This window comes from Lampris incognitus, chromosome 1 (genome assembly GCF_029633865.1).
Source record: "Lampris incognitus isolate fLamInc1 chromosome 1, fLamInc1.hap2, whole genome shotgun sequence".
NCBI classification, from domain to species: domain Eukaryota; kingdom Metazoa; phylum Chordata; class Actinopteri; order Lampriformes; family Lampridae; genus Lampris; species Lampris incognitus.
This window is the reverse complement of record NC_079211.1, coordinates 11,798,467-11,812,565: the sequence shown is the minus strand read 5'-3', so window position 1 is coordinate 11,812,565 and position 14,099 is coordinate 11,798,467. Positions and strand designations below refer to the sequence as shown.

Below are 14,099 nucleotides of genomic sequence, written 5' to 3'. Positions count from 1 at the left end.
CACCCTCTCATAATATATGGATTGTGTCACTGAGAGCCGTTGTTTGTTTTTAAACTTGACTTTGACATTGATAAAATCTTTCTTTATTTACTTCCTAAATACACTTCCACCACACCTCAGTCCATGCTGTTGCTGGCGCCAAAGCTGAACGAGACCAACCTGAACCAGGAGCTGATGCGCCACTTTGCCAGGCTACAGGCCCGAGACGACCAGGGCCCGATCCGTTGCAACACCACCGTCTGCTTGGGCAAGATCGCCTCCTACCTCAATGCGGGGGTAAAACACAAACACACCACTGATAACCCTCATTCACCCTCGGGTCTGAATGATTGGGCCGGACAGTGTTTTCTAGGTCATTGTATTTAGTTTTTCAGCTCTGTTGTGCTCTGTCTCAAGTGCAAAGCTTTGGTATGCACCTTTGTCTTTTATGTATTTCTTTTTTTGCTCCCATGTTTTCCCTCTCTTCCGGTCACAAACTGCTTCCTCCTCTCAACTCCTGTTCTCTCATTCATCTCCTCACACAGACCCGCCAGCGTGTGCTGATCTCTGCCTTCTCGCGGGCCACCAAGGACCCTTTCCCAGCCTCACGCTCTGCCGGTGTGTTGGGCTTCGCTGCTACACACAACTTCTACAGCTTGACGGAGATTGCCGCGCGCATCCTGCCGACTCTGTGCACCCTCACTGTTGACCCCGACAAGGGTGTCAGGGACCAGGTAGGAATCAGTCCTGACTGTGACAAGATTTGCATGTTTTGTTTTTCCAAGGGGCTTTGTGTAGTTCTGTTTGAATCCCAAACCTCTTTACATCAACTTGAATAGCGACAACAAATCAAAGCAAGCAAGACAAACTGATTTAAGTAGAAACGTAGAGGATGCACGCTACATTTGCCACCGTCTTCCATTTTCGAATGCCTTCAAAGGATTCCGCATAGTTAAGTGAGGGACTACAAGGGCGAGCCAAGTCTTGGGAAGCGGGGATTTACCAGTCATAATAATAAGTCATCATAATAACTCATACTGATATTCATTACTCATATTATGCTCCAGGAAAGCCCAAATGTTACACCTTGCACCTGAAAAGGCCCTGATAGCTCTGGCATCACTGTAAGGATGCCAGAGCATAATTTAATCAATAATAAATAAAACCCTTTTTTTTCATCCCCTTCAATTTAACATCCCATAATGTTGAACCAAAGAAAAAATAGCAAATAGCAGATCTTTTATTTTAAAAGGGTCTGAGGCAAATTTTTAATTCATGATATTGGGATATAGACAGATAAAATTGACTTGACTTGACTTGACTGTCTACCTTTTGGTGTGTAAAACTTCCCCTTTTCTTGGGCTTTGGTGTCCATGACTGATGTAAGTGTCAAGTTATTTGTGCTTCAAATGTCAAATTTCTGTCACAATAATGTGAGTTTCTGTGGGTAATTCACATAGGGGCTCATTATATAACAGTGTGGGATAATTCAAATGGGGTAAGATATCTGTAATTGTTATGGGGTTTTTTTCTTTCTTAAAAAAAAAATGGGGCGGCACAGTGGCCCAGGGGTAAAATAAGCAGTCAACGCCATGGGTGAGCATATCTGCTTTGAAACTGCAGTATACCAAGGACAGTCTCAAAAAAACAGATTCAGACAGACAGGGTTTCATGTCACAAACCTAAGGAGCCAATCCCGTTAATGACGGGGTGGTGCTTTACATATCAGTACGGTGGCCCAGTGGTTAGCACTATTGCCTCACAGCAAGAAGGTCCTAGGTTCGAACCCAGGCCATCCCAGGTCCTTTCTGTGTGGAGTTTGCATGTTCTCCCCGTATCTGCGTGGGTTTCCTCCAGGTGCTCCCGTTTCCTCCCGCCATCGAAAAGACATGCATGTTAGGGTTAATACTCCTGCCTGTGCCCTGACCAAGGCAATGGAAAGAAGAACTGGAGTTGGTCCCTGGGTGCTGCAGCTGCCCCCTGCTCCTATACAATAGGATGGGTTACATGCAGAGAACAAAGTCATTGTAACCGAACATCTGTACAGTGACAAAATAAAGTGGCTTTCTTTCCTTTATGTATTGGCCATGAGTCATAGAGTGGCAACAACATTTAATGATTGGTCCTATTCAGTAAAGATCCATCAGCATGGACAAAAATATAAGAATGGCTGCAAGAGTGCATCAGATCCTTAGTTTTGACTTGGTACTGCTTATGCCCAGAGCCTTTTTCATTAAAAGTTGAGAACCATCTTCAAGCCAAACTAATCCTCTCGACCATCGTCAACCTCTTAATTTCCTTCCTCAAATTCCCTGTCTTGTGACTTTTACAACATCAAATAAGGATGACAAAAATCTCAGATGGGAAGATAAAATGGTGTCAGTATGAGCAACAAACTATACAAGAGGTACAATTTGGTAGTTACTGACTGACGACCCTAACAGGTAAGGATGAATTGTTGGTGCTATGGCAGGCCAAATGTTATGTCTCCTAACGGTGAAGGCGCAACTCAAATTGCAAAAGACTAAACTTGCATGAGCTGACCCACCCTAGGTAAAATTGTTTAAAGGGGTCGTGGGAATCAGTGGTCAAATTAGTTGTCTTGGTTGAGAAGCTAATTCTTTGTCTTCGCAATTTCACTTCTTTTCTGGTCATGAGTCCATCTTAGTGAGTATACGACTACTACTACTTTTGGCTGCTCCCGTTAGGGGTCGCCATGGCGGATCATCCGTTTCCATCTCTTCCTGTCCTCTGCATCTTCCTCTGTCACACCAGCCAACTGCATGTCCTCCCTCACCACATCCACAAACCTCCTCTTTGGCCTTCCTCTTTTCCTTTCCCCTGGCAGCTCCATCTTCAGCATCCTTCTCCCAATATACCCAGCATCTCTCCTCCACACATGTCCAAACCATCTCAATCTCGCCTCCCTTGCTTTGTCTCCAAACCGTCCAACCTGAGCTGTCCGTCTAATATACTCGTTCCTAATCCTGTCCTTTTTCATCAGTCCCAATGAAAATCTTAGCATCTTCAACTCTGCCACCTCCAGCTCCACCTCCTGTCTTTTCGTCAGTGCCACTGTCTCCAAACCATATAACATAGTTGGTCTCGCTACCATCTTGTAAACCTTCCCTTTAACTCTTGCTGGTACCCTTCTGTCGCAAATCACTCCTGAAACTCTTCTCCACTCACTCCACCCTGCCTGCGCACTCTTCTTCCCCTCTCTCCTGCACTCCTTGTTACTTTGGAAGTCCATCTTAGTGAGTATATTTTGCCATATTTATTGTTTATGCTCATCATGTGCTCTCCCTCACCCCTTCCTTCCGTCAGGCTTTCAAAGCCATCAGGAGCTTTCTGAGCAAACTGGAGACCGTCTCAGAAGACCCGGCCAAGCTGGCTGAGATAGGTATGTAAGACAGTTGCACGCTAAGTTAAGATGCTTTTTTTTTCTTCAGATGCCTACCTTCGTACCTACCCCGCTTTCCTTTGCTTTCTTTTCACTTTCCTTTCCTTTCTCTTTCCTTTCGCTTTCCATTTGAAGAGAAAATCAGAATTGGGTCTGAGTGAAGGTGAACTCTGAGCGTAGTTGTAGTATTGAGATTGTTTTTGCAGCCAACGAATCCTCCAGAAAGCAGCAAGTATTTTGGCTTCTTCTGGACATGTTGTAGCAAGTGAATTCTCTCTTGCCGTCAGGGCACCGTTATGTTTTACCTGCTTGTAAAAGTAACTGATATTGTCTTTATTAAGTTTATCTTATTGTGTTTCTTATAGATTGTATTCCACATTTAGCTCCGTGGGGCGTTATTATTTATTGTTTGTGTTATTAGGTTGTTTGCATGTTACAGTGTTTTGTGTTCACAAGCTTCTCCAAACAAATTGCCCCTAGCGGGGTTAATAAAGTTGTTTGTAATGTGTTGTATTGTGTCAAACCGGCTTGTTTTAAAAGGGTGAGTTGTCGGCACCGTATTGGTGCTGGCAGAGCTGCTTTCAAGGTGGGCCAATTTCATGACACTAATGAATTTATAGTAGCGGATTAATGCTACCGATTTACTTATCAATACTCTATACAACTCCTGCACTGTCATTTTTCCCCCCGGTGAAAAGGGTTGTGTTCAACAAATCACACTAGTAGCGGGACACAAGTGTTGATCTCTACTGATCAGGAACTTATTAAATTGAACCATCTCTCTGCTTTTCCTACTGGCAGAAAAAGATGTCACATCCTCAGCTCAGCCAGCAGGAGCATCTTCCAGCTGGGCGGGTTGGGCGGTGACCGGCGTCTCCTCGCTGACCTCCAAGCTGATACGCAATGCTCCAGGAACGGAGGGGGGCCTCGCGGTAGAGAACAGCGGGCCAGCCGTCGCCACCGGCCCTTCAAGTGAACCTGGTGCAACACCTGCCGCTGGTATGGAGTACAGATAACAGTAGTACCTGATGTTGGAGATAGGCTTATGTTAAATCAAAGTAATCGGGCTAAATCTGTGAAGCAGTACAGGAAAAACATCCTCTCACCATTGAAGTGCAGAACGATCAGTTGCATATCAGAAATCAAGTTAAAATTACTTTTTTGTGTGTTTTTAATGGTCGCTTGCTTTCTAAGAGTAACTGCAATGTCCACTACTTTTTTTTTTGTTGATCATCCATCCCTATTCTCTCTCCTCTTTTTTTGTTCTGCATTTTTTCTATCAGGCTACGAAGCCAAAACACCACAGGCCTCATTGACTCACCATGCTGCCTCTAGTCATGCCAACCAGCCATCAGCTCTGGAACTAACCAACAAGGACGATGAGACTGTAGTAAACCGCTGGGATGACGAGGAGGACTGGGGAAGCTTGGAGGTAAGGTTTCAGTGTTTTGGGGGGGCAAATGGAAAATAACAATTTCACTGAGGCATTTATATTTTTTGATTGTCATCTCAATCGTTGTAATCTCAATGAGTTATAAATTGTTGACGGTCTTTTGCAAAGGATCCAGACAAAGCTCACACAGATCCAGACGACTGGAACACCGATTGGTCCGGACTGTCGTCGTCCAGAAAGAAGGCCAGTGACAGAGGGGTATGTTTAGCCATTTCATTTTTTATTTTTGATACATTTTATCTTAATAATTCAAAGAAATGGACACACGGATGAGCCGCTAAAGTTTAAAATCCACCACCAAAAGCCTCATATGACATCAGAAATCCTGACAAAGTGATATGATTTTCTCACTTGCTTCTCAGAAAGAAAGGCGTTCATTCTCTCTAATGGGGGAAAAAATTGGTAATTGTTCAATCTTTTATGTCAAATGACCATAATATAAAAGAGTTTATTGTTCAGTAAAGCTACAGTGTTGATGTATTACATTCAAGTAAATGTCCTTTCTGATACTATATACTAATGGTGTATATGAGATAATGGCTTATCCTCAAATTTCCAACTTATGAACTCTTTTGTGCTCATTTCAGTTGTTACTGTCTGGTTGGACTTCCCTGGGAAAGAATATATGACACATAGTGTTGCACTGAGAAACAGCAAAGTAGTTCCCTAACAAGCAGACATGACAGGCCATGCCAAGTTTATTTATATAGCACATCTAAGAGCAGTCATAAAGACATTAAATAAGAGATCTAGAGCAAGACGAAGAGATTTTCACTTTACAGTCAAGTATTATGTAAGTAATGTAAAGTTGTCAGTGGTAGGTTAGAAAAATAGCTGCTGTTGGTGCAGCAATGCTTCCCCTGCCATCTCCTCCATTTTTAATTGTCCTACTCATCCTTCCAGGTTGGCCGCTCCTCTGCCTGCTCCTTAGCGGTGAAAAAGCAGAGCTCTGATTGGAGCAGCTCGGGCTGGGATGCCGACGACAGCTGGTCCAACGAGAAGGAGGGCCAGGGTCAGAGTTCACCAGGTGAGGAGGGCTGGGGCAATGACTGGGGGGAGGAGGATGAGGAGGGGGAGATGACCAACAAAACCCTCCCCCTGCCCGAAGGGGTGCGGCTGACCAGCGATTATGACTGGGACAGCAGCAGCAGTGCAGCCAAAGCAGCCTGCCAGAACGACCTGTTCATCGGTGTGTCCCAGAGGACTGCGGTCAGTGCCGTCACAACCGAGGTAAGGAAGAGGACGGGTAGACAGATGGAAAAACGGGAGAAGTGGCATGAAGAAGTAGCAACGAAGGGATGGTCAGGGTGTGGAGATAAGAGATGGATTTAGAAATAAGCAAGATAAGGATTTGGCATTTTGGGTGGACAGATTTAGCTTCGGAAGAGGACACCAGTAGAAACTAGAAAATATTCTCGAAAGTGTGTGTTTGTGGGGGGGTATCAAAGATGAATAGAAATAGTGATAAGACCCTGATCTGTAAAGATTGATGACAACAGGGACAAGGGAGATAACAGAAAAATGTAATCAAGAGTGATAAAGGGCATGTCAGTAATGTGTGTGTGTGTGTGTGTGTGTGTGTGTGTGTGTGTGTGTGTGTGTGTGTGTGTGTGTGTCCCTCCCTCCACCCCCCCACCCATCAGACTGGAGATGGCTGGGCCACTGAGGCAGCAGGAGAATGGGGCATCGAGGAGAGCTGGGAGTCTGTGGATGGAAACCAAGGTATGTCGCAGTCTGACTTTTTTTTTTTTTTTGGGACAGTATGAGACTTTAACCACTGAGGCCGACTCCTTAGAAACTATCAAAACCTGTGGATGTGTTGTGTAGCCGTAACCCGGGTAACATGTAACTTTGGTAGGAGTTTTGCTCATAACCAGGGTTCCCACGTCATAGAGAACCTGGAAATTTGAAGACTACTTCCTAGTCACGGGAAATACCTATAAAATGATAAAGTTGATCAAATGTACTAAAACGTTTTTGAGGTCATGGAAAATTGTCAATTTAGGATATAAATTGTATTTTTACTGGCTGAGAATGCGTATTTTTAACATAATCTTAGATTGCATATTTTTAGATTTGAGCAGTATTGTTTAGTGACGAGGTAAAAGTTAGACAGTCCATTTATGCCCCTTTTCCACTGCACGGTACCAGCTTGACTTGATTCTACTCGTTATTTTTTGGTTTTCCATTGAGCAGAAGTTGGGGATAGTACCTGGTACTTTCTTTAGCACCACCTCCGTCGAAGTTCTAAGTGAGCTGAGTCACTAAAAGGCAACATGGAAACACTGCAGACCACTGACTGGTCAGAGAGAAATTGAACAGCTCTGTTTACAACCAGGAAATACCAAAAGAAGACTTGTGAAACTTGTATCGTAGTTGATAATCTATACGTGTAAAAAAAAAAATTCTGCGAATCTCTTATGTGGAAGAATTTTCCTATCGCAAAATAAATTCTCGAAGTCGGCACTTGTAGGGTGAAAAGTTCAGTTCATTTTAATCTAGCAACTGCAGGCAAAGGAGACAAGATTCAATAATTTATTGCCGTATCAACTTTACAGTTGGTTTGGAATTTGTTTCGGTGTGCTCAAAGATAACAGAAAACACAACCACACAATATATACAAGGAGTGTCCACAAAATTACATTACAATTACAATTATAATTCAGTTAAAGCAACCATATGTCCCAAGCCCTTATAGTGACAAATTCAAGTCTATGGAGAAGTCTAAGGAGACTATACTTGTACAGTCAGTGAAGTATTTAGGATGTGGATTGCTGCAGAGTAAGTGCTATTGTGGAAGCGAGAAGTTCTGGTCTTGATACTGTGGAGTCTTTCGTGCAAAGGGAGATGATTGAATAGGGGGTTGGCCGGGTGTGAGGAGTCCTTTTAAAACTGTGGTGTAGGCCGAAATCACAGTGTGGGTGGGCACAGAGAAAATCAGGTGGGCCTAGCCCATCCAAGTTCAGGCATACTTAATAGGTTCCGAAACAAATATGTTAACCAAAATAGGCCATTACCACAACAATACTTGCCTGAATGCACCACAGTTTAATCATACAAGGCTTATATATCATCAGAGGTCATGTTACCGGCACCAAGATAAACATTAACAGCATCACATAGCCTGGCACGGCAGCCACATAGTCACACACACGACACACAGCAGCACCCGGGGACCAACTCCAGCTCATCTTCCCATGCCTTGGTCAAGGGCACAGACAGGAGTATCAACCCTAACATGCATGTCTTTTTTGATGGTGGGGAAAACCGGAGCACCCGGAGAAAACCCACCGCAGACACGGGGAGAACATGCAAACTTCACACAGAGGACGATCCCAGGTCGTCCTCTGTGAGTGAGAGAGGAAGAAAAGGTGATTGTCTAACAGTGTAAGAGAGGAAGAATCCTCGAGGGTGTAATTATCAAGTGACAGATAACTCAATAAGGCTCAAATTAAGTAAGCACCTATTGCCCCTTTCCCGCTGCATGGTACTGGCTCGACTCGACTCACTTTTTTTTTTTTCCCCTATTGGGCAAAAGTTGGGGATAATACCAGGTACTCTTTGGTACCACACCTCCGTCACGCTTCCAATGCCCCTTTTCCACTACATGGTACCGGCTTGGCTTGGCTCGACTCACCTCTTGTCGTTTTCCATTACTGTAACAGTACCCCCTCAGTGTAGCTGCTCATCATAGAGGTCTGTATTGATTTTGGTACCTGTTCCAGTTTTTTTGGAACCTCAACAAAGGTGGTACCAGAAAAGTGGTAAGTTACCAAAATGCCGGTACTTTCCAGTAATGGAAAACGAAAAAAGCCGAGTCGAGTTGAGCCGGTACCATGTAGTGAAAAGGGGGCACAAGTGAGCCGAGCTGATACTAAAAGGTGACGTGAAAACACTGCAAACCTCTGATTGGTCAGAGAGAAATTGAACAGCTCTGTTTACAACCAGGAAATGCCAAAGCCAGACTTGTGAAACTTGTATTGCAGTTGATAATCTATCCATATAAAACAGTTATTTTTTTCAGCAGATCTTTTAGTTATACTGATATTGTTCATGTGAAGCAGCCATTTCGAGTTGGCCTTTTTTGATTTTTTTAAAATGAAACACTCGTGTGGGGTGCTGGTAGAGAAAGGAGGAAAAACTAGTCAACACACCCACAAGTGACCAGTGGGGCTTCGCTGGGGGAGTACTATCTGCAGTGGAAAACGAAATCCAGAAAAGTAAAGCGAGTTGAGCCGGTACCATGCAGCGGAAAAGGGGCAGTAGAGACTGTTTGTCAACACTGAATAATATGACCTGTGTGCAACAGCTGTCATGTATAGCCAAGCAAAGGCCATAGAAAATGTCCTTGAAAAGTCCTGGAAAATAAGCTGGAACCCCGAACCCACCACATGGTCAGAATTTTCCAGTGTCTTGCTGTTTTATACAACTGACTCACTTTAAAAGTGTTTGAATAAGTTATATGAGTTATTTAAGTTGTATAACACATTGACGACCTAATTCATTGCTCTCACGTCTTGATAATCTCTCCAGGTGGTTTTCACACAGATTCTCAGATGTTATTGTGTCATTTTGGACATCAGATAGCTCAAGGTATGTCCTTTTAAACTGTCTTCCTGCACTGTCTGTTCACCAGGCCTCAGCAAGGCCGAGCTGTCCAAGAAGAAGCGGGAGGAGAGGAGGAAGGAACTCGAAGCTAAACGGGCAGAGCGTAAGGCAGCTAAAGGTCCTCTCAAACTGGGTGCACGCAAACTGGACTGACTGGGAGAAGACGGGAAGAGATGGGGGGGGCAGGAGTATGGGAGGGAAGAATATAAAGAGAACAATGACTGGACCCTAGGAAATGAAGCATTCCATGAAGAGAGCGGTGTCAGGGGTGAAGGTCGCATCTGATGGGGATGTGAGCCTCCCTGATGACACCAGACAGGCTGCTTGCTGGCTGAGCAGAAGAGTGGCACACTCTGCCACATGATTCTCAACCCGCTCCCCGAACTGAGGAACCATTAGATGGAAGTGGTAGTTCTTTACATTCACGTCAGTCCAGTGCCCTCTGTGAGTAGATTGTGGTGGGTGGGGGCTGGTTTAGTAAGCTGGAAGGGGTCCATTCTTTCAGAGGAGAAGGCCTGAAACAGAGAGCCATCGGAGAGAGTTCCAGAAAAGCGAGCGAAGGAGAGGGCAACACAAAGCTGGGCCTCTGGCTGCAGAGAGCCAGTCTGATGAGACTATCAGGGGAACTTGCACGTCACACAACATGCAAAACTCCCCCACCTCACCTTTTTTTTTTAAGTACAAAAATGTCAATGTTGCAGATGTAAAGTAAATGTGTATATATGCATATATATATTGCGCATCTTGTCTTGAAAACATGATGAAATCACACTTTTTTTAAAATCTAAAACTATATAGAGAGAGCGATATACAAGAATTTCATCATCAAACATGCTTTATGCAGAATCCTGTTCAACACACTTCAAGGATATGAATGTGTTAGGTCAACCATCACTAATTGCAGAATTAAGACTGTTAAATTCTAGCCATGCATGCACGTACGTGTGATTGTTCTTTCAAACAGCTTGATGGCAAAGGGATTTCAAATGCCTTTCAAATATTTATTTTGTTTCCTGATACTATGATGCTGTATCCTACTGTTCTGAATCATCCTGATGGATGAATCTGTTGACGGGCCTTATTTAGAGACAAATAACATACTTGGGCAACGCCGCATAATCAAACCGGCAGGAAACTCAATTAAGTAGCCAAACCAACACTGGGTAAAATGCTCTGGGTGAAGGGGAAACTCAGTTTGACCTTTTCACATGGGCTCTGCTTCCATATTCAATGAGTTTCAGTTGTTTTGTGATGGCTTTATGAGAGAGAAAAAAAGGAAAATTATTTATTCTCACGGTTTTAAAACATCATTGTATCTGTTTAATCCCATGTATTCAAGAAAAGACCAATGGATTCTCCTTGGGAAAAACCTGCTCTGTACCAAAAACATGAGTGCAGTATTCAATGATTTCAGGTTAGGAGAAATCGAGGTGGTTTTTCCATTTTATTTGTGCCTTTGTTTGATTGTAGCGCTATAGGGTCAACTTCAGGCACTAATTCTCAATGCCCGAACTGAACTGAATCATGACACCTTTTACCACAACCCGACAGTCCAGGTCTGATGTATACGTCAGTTGTACTTCTAGTGTTGGTGATATGCCTTATGAAGTGCGGTATAGATGTAAACGGATCTGCAGCATTGGAACCAGTGCTCCTAACAGGGTGGTCAGGCAAGGGAGTATACAGCATCATCCCTGAGTTTCTTTTCTTCTTATTAGTCAACATATCCTGAATTTTTAATTCCGTGATGGAGGAATAATGGATGCGCTGTTTTACAGAGCGACTTAAATTTGTATCTCATGAGCCAGTCCCAAAAATAAAATGATGGAAGTAAAACAAGCTGCATGTTTCTTTTGAATAAAATGTTTTGTCTTTAGTATCCTTACTCATCCATAATTGTAGCTGACTAATACATTGAGGCTGAAGTGATGTTTGATCTGGGTAAATGTCACCCGTTTTCACTCAGTTCTGCTGTTTATGGTATGTGGGTCAAGGAAAATACAGAGCTATTTTGCAGCACACTGGCCCAGTATCCCCAGGCTGTGACCACCGATAGTTATGAAAATGTTAACCTGAAGAGCCGCTCACTTGGTGTTACAAGCATTCGAATATATATATTCAATTTCAATTCAATTCAACACTTTATTGCAGACTCAGGGTCCATAACAGACAAAGAATTGGTGAGAAGAAGAAAAAAGAAGCCGTAAAAGATAAGAACCATGCCCAATACATAGAGTAAATATATATGTACATATATACATAGTATATATATAAAATCCAGTGATTCAAGTAATTTCTCTAATTCAGACAGTATAAGCCTGTTTCATGCTACATGCAAGCTACACGTGTGCATTAAAACTTGTTTTGAATGTTCCCTCTGTTAGTCCAACACGTCTCCATTTCTTGTCACCGTAGCTTGGTACCCAACTCTTTTTGTCTGGCATTTTCTCTCGAGGGGCACGAGTCGCTCACACGGCAGTTGCAGTTGGGGATGTCCGTTTGTGATGGAGGTGACTTTGATCATGATGCTTGTGTCGTGGGACGATATTGGTTGTTGAATATTAGGCATGCGGATGTAACGGAGTTTGACGGTGTTCCTGTTGAATATCTTCCTCAGTTGGTGGTCCGGGGTGAAGCACTTATCCAAAAGCTCAGAAAACTGCTTACCGATGTTTGTGGCCATGGTGTCACTGTGGGGCGGGTTGTGCCAGGTGATGTTTCGTCTTATTCTACGTCTATTCCTTTGCTGGCAGTCATGATTTATTATGTCTACCTTGAGGTCCGAGGCGATTTTTTTTTTGTCCTTCATCATTACCTCTGTAGCAACAGCAGGTTGCAGGTTGAGTTCTTGGAGAGGTGGAGGTATGCACTGGAGAGAAGGGGAATGAAAGTCAGTAGGAGCAAGACGGAGTACCTATGCGTGAATGAGAGGGAGGACAGTGGAATGGTGAGGATGCGAGGAGTAGATGTGACGAAGGCATATGAGTTTAAATACTTGGGGTCAACTGTCCAAAGTAACGGGGAGTGCAGCAGAGAGGTGAAGAAGAGAGGGCAGGCAGGGTGGAGTGGGGGGAGAAGAGTGTCAGGAGTGATTTGTGACAGAAGGCTACCAGCAAGAGTTAAAGGGAAGGTTTACAGGATGGTTGTGAGACCAGCTATGTTGTATGGTCTGGAGACAGTGGCACTGATGAAAAGACAGGAGGTGGAGCTGGAGGTGTAGAGTTGAAGATGCTAAGATTTTCACTGGGAGTGATGAAGAAGGGCAGGATTAGGAAGGAGTATATTAGAGGGACCGCTCAGGTTGGACGGTTTGGAGACAAAGCAAGAGAGGCGAGATGGAGATGGCTTGGACATGTGTGGAGGAGAGATGCTGGGTATATTGGGAGAAGGATGCTGAAGATGGAGCTGCCAGGGAAGAGGAGAAGAGGAAGGCCAAAGAGGAGATTTATGGATGTGGTGAGGGAAGACATGCAGGTGGCTGGTGTGACAGAGGAAGATGCAGAAGACAGGAAGAGATGGAAACGGATGATCCGCTGTGGCGCCCCCTAATGGGAGCAGCCGAAAGTAGTAGTAGATCATTACCTATATATATATGTAGTAATAAATAAATAATGCCTATAAACAAATACCGCCCCCCCCCCCGCCCCATTGGACCGTTAGCGATCACTCGTTTTCGAATTTTTTGAATGTCGCACCTCTCCCTTCCCCATTGGACGTTGTGCACGTGATGTGCATGATGGGGTATGAATGGATGATGATTTATTCCGAACATGTAAACAAGCAGGATATAACATTCAGATAATCCATTGCCAATAATCTGAAGTGATCAACAAATCCACACATCAAACTCAGTGAACAAATCTCCGTATACATGAGATTATTTGTTACATGTTCGAAAAGGAATTTTTAAAAAAAGGGTACACTTATTTTTTTTCCCTACCCCCTCTCACCTCCTCTTGGTCTGTTCTTTCGCCCAGTGACAGCTGATGATTGCTTTATGGCATGATCAGGTTTGTACTGTCTCATGAAGAATTTACTTGACTCACTGGATTATTTTGCTCCTTATTTGTCGAGCACTTTCCCTGCCATTGAGTGTTTCTTTTAGCAAAGTTTTATATATATATATATATATATATATATATATATATATATATATATATATATATATATTTTTTTTTTTTTTTTTTTTTTTTTCGTAATGTGTGTGTGTGGTGTTAGTGTGTGTGTGTGTGTTAGTTAGTGTAGATAGCGGGACCGAAAACTAAAGCACTTATGATCCTAATTCTTTTTGGAGGTGGTAGGTATTGTCTCAGAGAGTAAGGGAAAAATCCCAGAAAATTTAAATTATGCATAATTATGCATAAATATGCAAAATATGCATTTTTCTTTTTTCAGATGATTCTGAGCATCTTTGATTTTTTTCACCTATATAAAAAAAAATTTCTGGGACTTCGAAATGTTTTGGCATTATGCAAAATATATGCATTTTTGCAAAAATGCACTTATGATCCTAATTTTTTTTGGAGGTGGTACGTATTTTTCCAGAGAGGACCAGAAAAATAGAAAATTAAAATAATTATGCATAATTATGCAAAATATGCATCTTCTAAAAATGGCTAAAAACCACTTTTCTCGGCATTTCAGATGATTCTGAGC

At 43.1% G+C, this 14,099-nt stretch overlaps 1 protein-coding gene across 1 annotated transcript in view; it reads left to right on the top strand.

Annotated features, from left to right (window-relative positions):
• The window catches only part of scyl1 (SCY1-like, kinase-like 1), a 20,727-nt gene extending 8,922 nt beyond the window's left edge, over positions 1–11,805 (top strand). Inside the window, 9 exon segments of the mRNA XM_056276247.1 lie at positions 121–276; positions 525–713; positions 3,307–3,382; positions 4,184–4,381; positions 4,666–4,814; positions 4,944–5,033; positions 5,739–6,065; positions 6,479–6,557; positions 9,472–11,805. Coding sequence (XP_056132222.1) covers positions 121–276; positions 525–713; positions 3,307–3,382; positions 4,184–4,381; positions 4,666–4,814; positions 4,944–5,033; positions 5,739–6,065; positions 6,479–6,557; positions 9,472–9,596 — 1,389 coding nt within the window. The 3' untranslated portion in view covers positions 9,597–11,805.
• The last annotated feature ends 2,294 nt before the right edge of the window (positions 11,806–14,099 follow it).